Source organism: Hermetia illucens, chromosome 6 (genome assembly GCF_905115235.1).
Source record: "Hermetia illucens chromosome 6, iHerIll2.2.curated.20191125, whole genome shotgun sequence".
NCBI lineage: Eukaryota > Metazoa > Arthropoda > Insecta > Diptera > Stratiomyidae > Hermetia > Hermetia illucens.
In genome coordinates this window covers 95105047-95117069 of record NC_051854.1, presented here as the reverse complement: position 1 = coordinate 95117069, position 12023 = coordinate 95105047, and the positions used below count along the sequence as shown (strand labels likewise).

The window sequence follows — 12023 nt, the reverse complement described above, 5'->3', positions numbered from 1 at the left end:
GAACAATTATGTTGGGGTGGGTCGCTGCAGGGTCATAATATCATCTGTCCCCTTCCATGAAGAAGAAAGGAAGAGGGGGGCCACTAATTGCGTAGACGACCAAATCGGCTCAGAGTTGATCTTTCATCGTCCATTCCCCGCGCGTTTTGTTTTTTGTTTTTGAGTAAGACCTTTTCCATATAAGGCCGTTTGATTTTTAGCTACTTTGAGAATGAAATCTTCGGTGGTATCACACCGCCTTGAGACGTCACGTCTCATGTAGAGTAGTTTACCCCGGGTGGGTTTAATTTTGATGACTCCTGAGTCAAGGCACGTGATAAAATCTCTGTGTCTTGACAGGGGGATAATATGTGAGAACCAAGAACCCCGGTCCATATCTCTGCTTATAACTTTTCAACTATTCTCCTTGTACGTGTACTTACGTCACCTTCAGTAGAAAGTTCACCGTCACTAACAGTAACAGTATATTCCAGATAGTAGAGTTTCGGCCGGTCGCAATCAATTATTGCATTTTCTTCAACTTTTATGGCACCCGTGTTCACATCAATAGATATCCATTTGTCCGGGGTAGGGGGTGAAGCGTTTACCTTAGGTCTAGAAGTAAAGTTAATCTATTAATTTCTTACCTAAAATCGTATCAAAAGTTGTTTATCAAATGTTCTTCCTTATTAATTTTTATGAAAATAGATACGTATGGTTAGTTTGGAATGATAGGTAGAAGATATAGGTTTTGAAAATCTAATTCCGAATTTTTCAAAAAATTTCAGATTTTTCCAAGTTAATTTCAGAATTTTCCATTTCAAATTCAGAATTTTCTATTTCAAAATCACAATTTTTCATTCAACAATCAGCAATTTTTCAACGTTCTACTAAAGGTGCACGACTGCAATTAATTTCACCGTTTCGTGTAGAGCCTTATTAATGTTCACTGGCAATCGAGGGGTCTTACAAATTGTGGAGTTGCTAACACTTACCTGAAGTAAGGGAAATATCAACCGTCACCTAAACTCCTTTAACTACTTTATTTTTTACTGAAGATATCTTTTCCGAAAAGTTAGTTAATTACTTAATAAAGGTTTAGTGTGCATATTGCATTTTCAAAAGGCATGAAACGGCTAAAAACGTCTTGGACGGCGCCATTGGATCACTATTTCCAGACTGAATCCCCTGGTTGATAGCGTCCTGGAGGAGAGCAAAAAGGGTGGTCTACGTTGGAAGAAGCTTAATACAGAGGTTCTTGGTTTTATTGAAAGTATATGTGAATCCTGGAAGGACATCGGGGCAAATGAATGAGGTCATCTCATCTAAGAATGATGTACATTTAAGTAAATCGACAGCTCAGAATGGTCTGAGGAAGTTGGTAATAACCCTTAAAAAAGTAACTATCGAGGTTGCTCGAATGAATTTAACTGAAAATATTTGCAAAAAGGAGAATTATGCCACCAGTCTCACCGACTATATTTGGTGAAAAAAAATATACACCCCCCTTTTGTATGTATGGGGACCTCCTCTTAAATTTGACGTAAAAGAATGTAACTCACTGAATGCGTGAGTGTTCACAGTTCCCATCTTTCCACTAAATTTGGTGCCAATCGCTGCTACAGTCTCCGAGAAAAATGTGTGTGACGGACAGACAGACAAGCCTTACGATCCCAGCTGGGAATACAATCAGTCCAGGAGCGAGATATTAAGTTTAACACTTGAAGTGGCCAAAAGGGCTATCATTGCCAGCAAAGTTCGAATTGGTTGGGTCGTATGCCGACTACAACAGCAGCACATGCCTGGTGTATAGGAAGGCGATCGACACTGTGCGCAAATGAGGTTCCTACAGCTAAATCTGAACCATTGCCAAGCGGTTCAGGACCTGCTCTCCTAGATGGACATACGGGACATATGGAAATCGATCCATAGAAGGAACCACGAAGATTCTCGAGAGTGGCTTCACTAGAGCAAAAATAGGTGGAATATCTAAGATAGTGGCTAGCGATTTCAACGTATGGGCTGAAGAATCGGGCGGCCGAGAAACGAACGCAAGAGGACGTATATTACGACGTGTTGTATCCCAGAAGCGAGTTCCAAACTTTTGGTGGAATTCTGAAATCGGAGAATGTTGCAATGCCTGCCTGAAGGCCAGAAGGCGCAGTTAGTGAAATAGAAACCGATCTGGATACGAGCAGTTACATGAAGAATACAAAAATGCTCGGAAGAAATTACATGTGGCTATGATAAAAAGTAAAAGCGAACACTTTAAGCGACTGTGTAAGGAAGCTGACACGAACCCTTGGGGTGGCGCCTATAACACAATAATATCGAAAGCCAAATGCAACGCTCCCCACCAATTTCTTGCCCTACTCTACTTAATGGAATAGTAACGGAACTTTTTTCACAGAATATGAGTATCGCTAACCTTCCCACTGTCGAGATAGACACCGCCGAATTTCCCATGGTAAGTGAAAAGGAGGTCCCCGAAGCTGCGGAAAAAATAGCTGAAAATAAAGCACTTGGCTTGGATAGCATCCCCAATAAGACGCTCAAGGCTGCAGTGAAAATAGCTCCAAATATATTTGCCGAGGAGTTCACCACATGCCTTAAAGAAGGAGGATCTCCTACACAATGGAAGAAGCAGAAATTAATACTAGGCCCTAAGCCAAACAAACCTTTAAGGGAAGCTTCATCATGTAGGCCGATATGCCTTTCAAATAATACTGGCAAACTATTCCAACGAGTAATCTATAACAGATTACTTCCAATTGCCGCAAAGGATGACGGTCTCTTCGAGAATCAGTTCGGTTTTCCAAAGGGGAGGTCTGCAACGGATGCAGTTGTCCTAGTAGCTAACACAACTAAGACCGCACTTGACGAGGACAAATGTTATGAAGTGATCACACTCGATTTAAAGAATGCCTTCAATTCCGCTAGATGGAGCAAGATACTTGAGTCCCTAATCAACTTAGGCGTGGCGAAGTACCTGGTGCATATCGTTGTCGACTTCCTAATCGATAGGGTTCTGTGCTGCGAATCAGATGAAGGAATGCAATTATACCAAACGACATGAGTTCCACAAGGATCTGTCCTAGGGCCATTCTTGTGGATAATTATGTATATTGGAGTACTGACGCAAGACCTTCCTACTAGTGTGGCCTCCATTGGTTTCGCGGACGATATTGGTGTGATGGTTGTTGCACGCCTTCTCGAAGGAGTTGAACTTTATGCAAATGAAGCAGTCTATGAGATTAAATCCTGCTTAGAAAATGCTGATCTATAGCTTGCAGAGCATAAGACGGAAGTAGTACTTATTACTAAGCGGAGAAAGTGTACTTCCATGAAGCTCAAAGTTGGAACGTAAACAATTCATTCCAAGCCTGCACTTAAGTACTTAGGCGTAATGATTGATGGGAGGTTAAACTTCAGATTGCATGTGGAAGGGGCAGCAACCAAGGGATATAACATCGGAGCGCTGATTGCGTGAATGCTACCAAATATAAGTGGCCCAAGGCCGAGCCGTCGTCTCCTTATTTCGAAGGTGGTCAGTTCGATCCTACTGTATGCAGCTCAGGTATAGGCAGATGCACTGAAAAAATATAGCAAATAATAGAAAGATTGGAGCTACGTATCGCATAAGCGTACTTCGACGAAAGATTGGAGCTACGTATCGCATAAGCGTACTATGAACAATATCCAATGAAGCAGCTTGCGTGATAGCAGGAATGGTCCCGATTGAGATTCTGGCGAAAGAAAGACAACGATTTTACGATCTAGCGTCGTATCTCACCGGAGAATCTTCTGCCCATTGGCGACAGTTCGCATGAATTCAAACTGTCGCGGAATGGCAGAAGAAGTGGGACGAGTCAAAAAAAGGCCGCTGGATTCACAAAATCATATGGGATATCCGGAAATGGATCGAGCGATCCCACGGCGAGGAAGGTTTCGACCTAACTCAATTCTTGAGCGGACACGGAGGCTATCGAGCATATCTGTATCGATTTGGGCGTGATGATTTGCCATATTGCCCAAAGTGCCCAAATATTGCAGAGGACGCAGAACAGGTTTTTTTTTCATTGCCTCAGATTCGAAGTGCAATGGGCAACATTGGAAGCTACAACCGGGGAGCACTTTAGACCCGAAAATATAATATACACCCGAAAATATAATGGTGAAAGCAAAGGGGATATGGATACAAGTCGAAAAGGTGATTGCAGCCATCGGAAAGAAGCTTAGGCAGGAAGAAGTTATCCGAAAGAATGAACGCGTGAGAAACACGAATGTTAAGACGAGCGCAGAATGAATTCTGATGCAGCCCCGCGATGTAATACCAAATGGGAGTCCCGCGGGGAGAGTGGAAGGAGAAGGAGGTGGTTTTAGTGGTTAAGAGTCCTACATAATCGTGTGCCAGGAGCCTGTGGTAGCTTTTGAAGGTTTCCACCTTCCATTGGCAAAAAAAAACACAGACAGACAGACAGATAGACAGTAAACCGATTTTTAATACGATTTTGTTTTACACAAAACCTTAAAAATAGCCCATTTTAAAATCAACATTGCAGGAGGGTGTAATGCAGTCCGTTTCAAATAATTTTTGATGGAACTACAAGAAGGCGGAAGTACTGGTGATATTGGAAGTCTGTCGATGGCTGGAGCGTGATTCGAGCCCCAAGCGTAACATAGCCATTCTGACCGACAGCCAAGCGGCCATCAAGGCCTTGTACTCAACGACGACATCTTCCCGGCTGGTGGGGCAGTGCAGAGACGCGCTCAACCATCTGGGCGGCACGCTCAAGGTCACTCTCCTCTGAGTTCTCGGGCATAGAAACATAGAGGGGAATAAGCGGGCTAACGGATTGGCCAGGCAAGTCTCTGCTCTTGGTGTTCCGCTGGCGGCTGTCGGGGGTCGAGTCTACTCGTACTACCTAGCAGCCGCGGGCCTGAGATGGCGAAGGCTTACAAGCTGTGCCAAATCAAGGAGAATTTAGCCCGCTTATAACATAGCCCGATCACGAGAGCTCCTGTGCCAGACGCGTGCAAATGCATTCAAGATTACGGCGGTCTGCACGGGGCACTGGCCCATAGGGGACCATGCCGCTAGGCTCGGCTTACCCTACAACTCGCATTGCCGAAGCTGCGGAGAAGGAAGGGAAACCCTCATGCACTTTCTCTGCGATTGCCCAGCTCTGGTTAGAGTCAGGCTGCGGACACTGGGTAAACCATTCTTTGGGGACCTCAGTGAGATTTCTAGCTGCAGGGTCGGAGAGCCGTTTTCCTTCGTGAATGCTACTGGCTGGCTCTGAAGATCCGAGCCGGCTGGACTCTACTTCCCTGTTCCTATAACAACAGTCACGGTCTTAGGAGTTTGTGGCATCAAAACGGCGCACCAAAGCGCCAATTGGGCTCCTCGGAGCGGCCACTGATACCTACCTATCTACCTACAAGAGAAAATGGAAAACACCAACGGCGCTGTGCTGATAATGGACAATGCTACTATTCACATAGAGTCAACAGTTGCGGAGAAAATGGATGAGGCCGGGTTTAATGTCAAGTGCCTCCCTCCATACTACCCGCAACTAAAACTATCCTATTCAATATGATCGAGGCGGGTATAACTTTAGTAGAATCGACAGGTTGCGCTAACTGGTCGAAAAATTTCTGAATTTGAAATGGAAAATTCTGATTTTGGAGTGGAAAATTCTGAATTTCAAACGGAAAACTATGAAATTGACTTAGAAATGTCTGAAATCAGTTTGAAAAAATCCAAAATTGTTGGAAAAATTCGAGATTTGATTTGGAAAATTATGAATGAGACCTGAAAACCCTACATATATACAAGATGAATGAGAAAAACTATGATAATTGAAATTGTCCCTAAAGGCTCAGTTTCGTGATACGTTTGGGGAATTACCTTATGTAATAAGAAATGATGTTGTTCCCAGGACCATCGATATCATGAGCCAGAATGCTACCTGCAATAAGTTAAGTCAATATGGCAAGCACTCTTGAAGATAAATACATCTTAAGCGAATTACAAGCCATAATTCGGTTTCTTATTTACTCACCGATGAGTGTGTCCTCCCGAGCCTCTTCTATGACACTTCTATTCGCTAATAAAGTGTCTTGAATAAACTGTGGTGCATTATCGTTAATGTCGTCAACACGAATTGTTATGGTTCCTAATAATGTTAGCAGACAGAAAGCAGGACAGTAATATTATGTACACAATAAAGACATACTAATCATACTAATGACCATTACCATCGGCGGAATCAGGATTAACTTCTTGATTCCTATCCGTCACTCTGATAGCCAAGTAGATGACCTCGTATTCTTCATAGTCGATATCTCCTTTGAAGTCAGGGTTTACTTTTAGGTGGCCGTAAACCGTGTTTATATTATCAGGATGGGCTTCGATAATAAAACAACTGAAATGTGTTGAATTGATAGCGTTATAAAAATTGGAAATTGATTTTTCCCTTATTTCTCATAGTACTTGGTATTGCCATGAAACGGGAATGCCTCCCATAAGAGAAGGAAATGGAAGTCATTCAAACTTGCTCAGAAAGCAATTGATGGTTTTTGAAATTCTTCATATATTAAAATGATGACTTCCAGTCTTCCACTACAAAAATACAATTCATTCTGGAAAAGTTTCTGAACTCTCCTCAAGAAGTAACCATCTTTCGGGTAACCCCCTTTTTAGTCTCTATTGATAATATTGTAGGCACGAAATCGTAAACAAATTGAAAATGTCATGATGGCAATAAATATTCACAAAATGACTGAAATTACTTTTCATAAGTATCCTTGGGAGCGTCTTGACCTGATTTTGTTGCGTAAGTATCGTTCCAGTTGATTTCGAAGTATAGGTCAGCCGTTGTGTCTGGATCCGTGGCAACAATCATGGAAGTTATTAATACGTTACCCGGAGAATTCTCTGTTATGTTAGGGCTCGATCGTGGCTGGATGGAATGAAAAAGAAGAATATTAGGAAAAATTAGGCAAGTAGTAAATATAAATTAAAATATATAATAATTTCCACTTTTCAACTAGAAGTGTCACATGAAATGGTTGTTGGATGTACCTGGTTTGCGGAAAAAGCGGTCCACGACTATACGTGAGCCTCTCCAGACGGGACGACTTTCAACTAAATTGACCACATGATAATCGAACGCTGCCAGCTCACAACGTTAATGAATTTCGGACCTTTAAGGGGGGCGGGGATTTAGATCCGGAGTACTATTTCATTAAAATGGCGCCCCGATCTCAAATAATAATACAACCTCGAACCCCTTCTGACAATCAAATCAAAAACCGCAGCTAACAGAGATCCTGGAGATGAAGCACCAGCAAATGATCTTCACAACTACTTGAAGAACGTTATCATTGATACGGTCATTAACACACTTAGCTTTCATCATCATCATCAACGGCGCAACCACCGGTATACGGTCTAGGCCTGCCTTAATAAGGAACTCCAGACATCCCGGTTTTGCGCCGAGGTCCACCAATTCGATATCTCTAAAAGCTGTCTGGCGTCCTGACCCACGCAATCGCTACATCTTAGGCAGGGTCTGCCTCGTCTTCTTTTTTTACCATAGATATTGCCCTTATAGACTTTCCGGGTGGGATCATCCTCATCCATACGGATTAAGTGACCCGCCCACCGTAACCTATTGAGCCGGATTTTATCCATAACCGGACGGTCATGGTATCGCTCATAGATTTCGTCATTGTGTAGGCTACGGAATCGTCCATCCTCATATAGGGGGCCAAAAATTCTTCGGAGGATTCTTCTCTCGAACGCGACCAAGAGTTCGCAATTTTTCTTGCTAAGAACCCAAGTTTCCGAGGAATACATGAGGACTGGCAAGATCATAGTCTTGTACAGTAAGAGCTTTGACCCTATGGTGAGACGTTTCGAGCGGAACAGTCTTTGTAAGCTGAAATAGGCTCTGTTGGCTGACAACAACCGTGCGCGGATTTCATCATCGTAGTTGTTATCGGTTGTGATTTTCGACCCTAGATAGGAGAAATTGTCAACGGTCTCAAAGTTGTATTCTCCTATCCTTCTTCGTGTTTGACCAGTGCGGTTTGATGTTGTTGGTTGATTGGTTTTCATTATACATTTAGAATCGTAACGCTATGTACTTTATCATGCCAGCATGCAATCGGATGCATTTGCGCCTATCGGTTCGATAAGCCTCTTTATTCTGTTATCCTTATTCTTCTTCGTGTTTGTATTTGACCAGTGCGGTTTGATGTTGTTGGTTGATTCGTCTTCGGTGCTGACGTTGCCACCATATATTTTGTCTTGCCTTCATTGATGTGCAACCCAAGATCTCGCTGCCTGCTCGATCTGGATGAAGGCAGTTTGTACATCTCGGGTGGTTCTTCCCATGATGCCGATATCATCAGCATAGGCCAGTAGTTGGGTGGACTTGAAGAGGATCGTACCTCTTGCATTTACCTCGGCATCACGGATCACTTTCTCGAGGGCCAGGTTAAAGAGGACGCATGATAGCGCATCCCCTTGTCGTAGACCGTTGTTGATGTCGAATGGTCTTGAGAGTGATCCTGCTGCTTTTATCTGGCCTCGCACATTGGTCAGGGTCAGCCTAGTCAGTCTTATTAGTTTCGTCGGGATACCGAATTCTCTCATGGCCGTGTATAGTTTTACCCTGACTATGCTATCATAGGCGGCTTTAAAGTCGATGAACTGATGGTGCAACTGTTGTCCATATTCCAACAGTTTTTCCATCGCTTGCCGCACAGAGAAAATCTGATATGTTGCTGATTTGCCTGGAGTGCAGCCTCTTTGGTATGGGCCAATGATGTTCTGGGCCTATGGGGCTATCCGGCCTAGCAAGATAGTGGAGAATATCTTATAGATGGTACTCAGCAACGTGATACCTGTATAATTGCTGCACTGCGTGATATCTCCCTTTTTATGTATGAGACAGATAATGCCTCGTTGCCAATCGTCAGGCATTGATTCGCTGTCCCATACCTTGAGCACAAGTTGATGAACCACTTGGTGTAACTGGTCGCCCCCATATTTAACCAATTCGGCTGTAATTCCATCGGCTCCTGGCGACTTAAGATTTTTTAGCCGATGAATTGCACGGACTGTTTCTCCTAAACTTGGTGGTGGCAGTATTTGTCCGTCGTTTTCAGTTGGCGGGACCTCCAACTCGCCGATGTTCTGGTTGTTCAGTAGCTTATCAAAGTACTCAACCCATCGCTCTAATATGCCCATTCTGTCGGAAAACAGATTTCCCTCTTTGTCTCGGCAGGATGAGCATCGGGGTGTATAAGGTTTCATCCTGCTGACTTGTTGGTAAAACTTCCGCACCTGGTGCGGTTGCTCCCTGTACTTTTCTAGTTCACAGACTTGTTGGTTCTCCCAGGCTTCCTTTTTCCGTCTGTGAAGTCGCTTCTCCGCTCGACGGAGTTCGTGATAAGTCTCTGCGCGTGCCCGCGTTCTTTGAGAATGTAACATTACTCGGTATGCGGCATTCTTCCGTTCCGTTGCTAGCTTACATTCATCGTCAAACCAGCCGTTCCGACTCTTTTTGGGGCTGGGGCCAAGTATGTTTGTGGAGGTATTTATGATAACGTTCTTCAGGTGATTGTGAAGATCGCTAGTTGATGCTCCACCTCCAGGATCTTTGTTGACTGCGGTTATTGCGGAATCCATTTCCCTCTTATAGGTATTGCGGAGGGCTATGTCGTGAATGGCTTCAGTATTCACTCTCACCTGATTGTCAGAAGGGATTGTAGCTGGTGTTGAGCTCGGAGCACCATGCCCACGAGATAGTGTTTGGTTGAAAGTGATCCTGTCTGGAGAGGCCCACGTATGATTCTGGATCGCTTTCCGCGCAAACCAGGTAATTCCAACAACTATTTCTTGCGATACGGCTATGAGAGCCGACGTATCGGCCGAATACGGGCTCCGTCCCTATTTGACTGTTGAAATCTCCAAGTGTGATTCTGATATCATACCTGGGACAGGCTTCGAGTGTCCGCTCAACTGCCTAGCAGAGGGTATCCTTTTCCGAGTCTGCAGCCTCCTCTGTAGGGGTGTCAACGTTAATGAGGCTTATATTTCTAAATTTGCCCGGCAAACGCAAAGTGCATAGCCTCTCGCTTATATTTCCAAAGCCAATAATAGCAGGTTTCATTTTTTAGGTGACTAAGAAACCTAATCCAAGCACATGGTCTACTGGATGGCCGCTATAATATATGGTGTAGTGGCTCCCCCGCTCCCTCCCTGCTCAGCGCACCTCTTGCAGCGCTGTTACATCAGCCTTATATTGCGACAGGGTGTCAGCTAGCTGCTAAGCAGCATTCGGTCTGTACAGGGAGCGCACGTTCCAAGAGAAAGTCCCCAAATCGTTATTCCGTTTTCATTGCTGAGTTCATTGTATTGTCAGTCGAGTCCGAGGCTCCTGTTGTGGCTTCGTAACTTCGGTTTTTCGTGTAGGATTATCAGCCCTACCGAACCCCCAACCTGAAGGACCAATTGGTACAATTTGTTTCATTTTAAATGCGGGAAACTCGCCTGCATCCTTCTCCGTCTGTAGCTTTTCATTAAGAAAGAACTCCCAGCGGTCACCACGTGGAGGTGGAGATAGGGTTTGGTAGTAGAGCTGTTGGTATTGGTTCAGCAGGCATTTCGCAGGTTTTATGCTCCATCGTGGGTACCAATCCACGTTTCGCCCTGGGACCTATACTACCCTTCGACCAAACTTAGCTTTAGTCGCAAAAAAGGGGGAATGATTGAGAGATCTATCACGAACTTTGTCAACTGGAGAAGCTACTTCAGAGATATCAAAAGAACGCCTGGGTACGTCTGTAAACTTGAACCGCAGGAAGCAATCGCACCAGGTGCGCAGGTTTTACCAACAACTCAGCTCAACTCGATGATCATTCTGCCCAGACAAAGAGAGAAATCTGATTTTTGGCCGTATGGAGCAATGGGTTGAGTTCTGTGGCGAACTGTTCAACAGCCAGAATATCAGCGAGCTGAAGGTTCCACTAGCTGAAAACGACAGACAAAGGCTACCACCACCAAGAAACAGTCCGTGAATTTCATTGGCTTAAAAATTATAAGTCGCCAGGAGGCGATGGAAATACAGCTGGGATTGGTTAAATGTGGAGACAACCAACTACATCAATAATAATCATGGGCGCAACGATCCATATTGGATCAGGGCCTTGAAGTGTGTTAGAGCACTTCATTCAAGACCATAACGGCACACTACAGTACACTGTAGGAGGAAATGTGGTCAGCATTACGCTCGCCCGAGATTATTACCCTGATTTGACTCAAATACTCCTTCGCAGCTGAGTCGATTGGTATTCTACGCGGCCTTCCGTACGACTGCCTTGTGTTCTAACCACGCAACTATCCGGACACATCAAGCGGTTCATTAACTTATCCTTAAGGTTTGGGAGAGGAGAGTCGCGCTCGAGGACGTCCCGGGGGTGGTAGCGTTGCAGCTGATACTGATAACTACAGCGTGTGAGACTTCCATGCTCCAGAAGGGCTTCAGTCGTGCCAAGTCTTCTATTTGCTGGAGGGAGTGTAATAAGCTCCGCCGTTTGTCACAACGTCACCGGGAAAATCGGGGCTCTGCGGAGGTCCTGAATATTAAGTACCGACCAGATGAACCCCATTACCGAGTGGTAATTCCCTTGGCAAAATGAACCAAGGGGTGGAAGTATCGCGCGGCTCATCGACAATTTAACGCTATTCTCACCGATAGCCAAGCAGCGATCAAGGAACTTAGGTCCAACCAAGTGAACTCTAAACTGGTATGGGAATGTCTTGAAAGACTGAATACACTCGGCTCGTTCAACAAGGTCTGGATACTTTGGGTTTTAGGCCATGCTGGGTTGGAAGGCAACGAGGCAGCGGATGAACTAGCCAAGAAGGGAGTAGGGACGCGTTTACACGAGCCAGAACCCTTCTGTGGAATCGCAAACGATTCCATGGCTATGCATCTAAGAAATGAAGAGGAACGGTTGAGGGAACT

General features: G+C 44.5%; 1 protein-coding gene across 1 annotated transcript in view; it reads right to left on the bottom strand.

The window, feature by feature from the left end:
- Window positions 1-12023, bottom strand: part of LOC119660144 (cadherin-23-like) — a 189542-nt gene that overhangs the window by 39198 nt on the left and 138321 nt on the right. Inside the window, exons 14-18 of the mRNA XM_038068544.1 lie at window positions 6775-6944; window positions 6241-6407; window positions 6045-6158; window positions 5891-5951; window positions 423-594 (exon numbers count right to left, since the gene is read on the bottom strand). Coding sequence (XP_037924472.1) covers window positions 423-594; window positions 5891-5951; window positions 6045-6158; window positions 6241-6407; window positions 6775-6944 — 684 coding nt within the window. The remainder of the gene's footprint in view (window positions 1-422; window positions 595-5890; window positions 5952-6044; window positions 6159-6240; window positions 6408-6774; window positions 6945-12023) is intronic.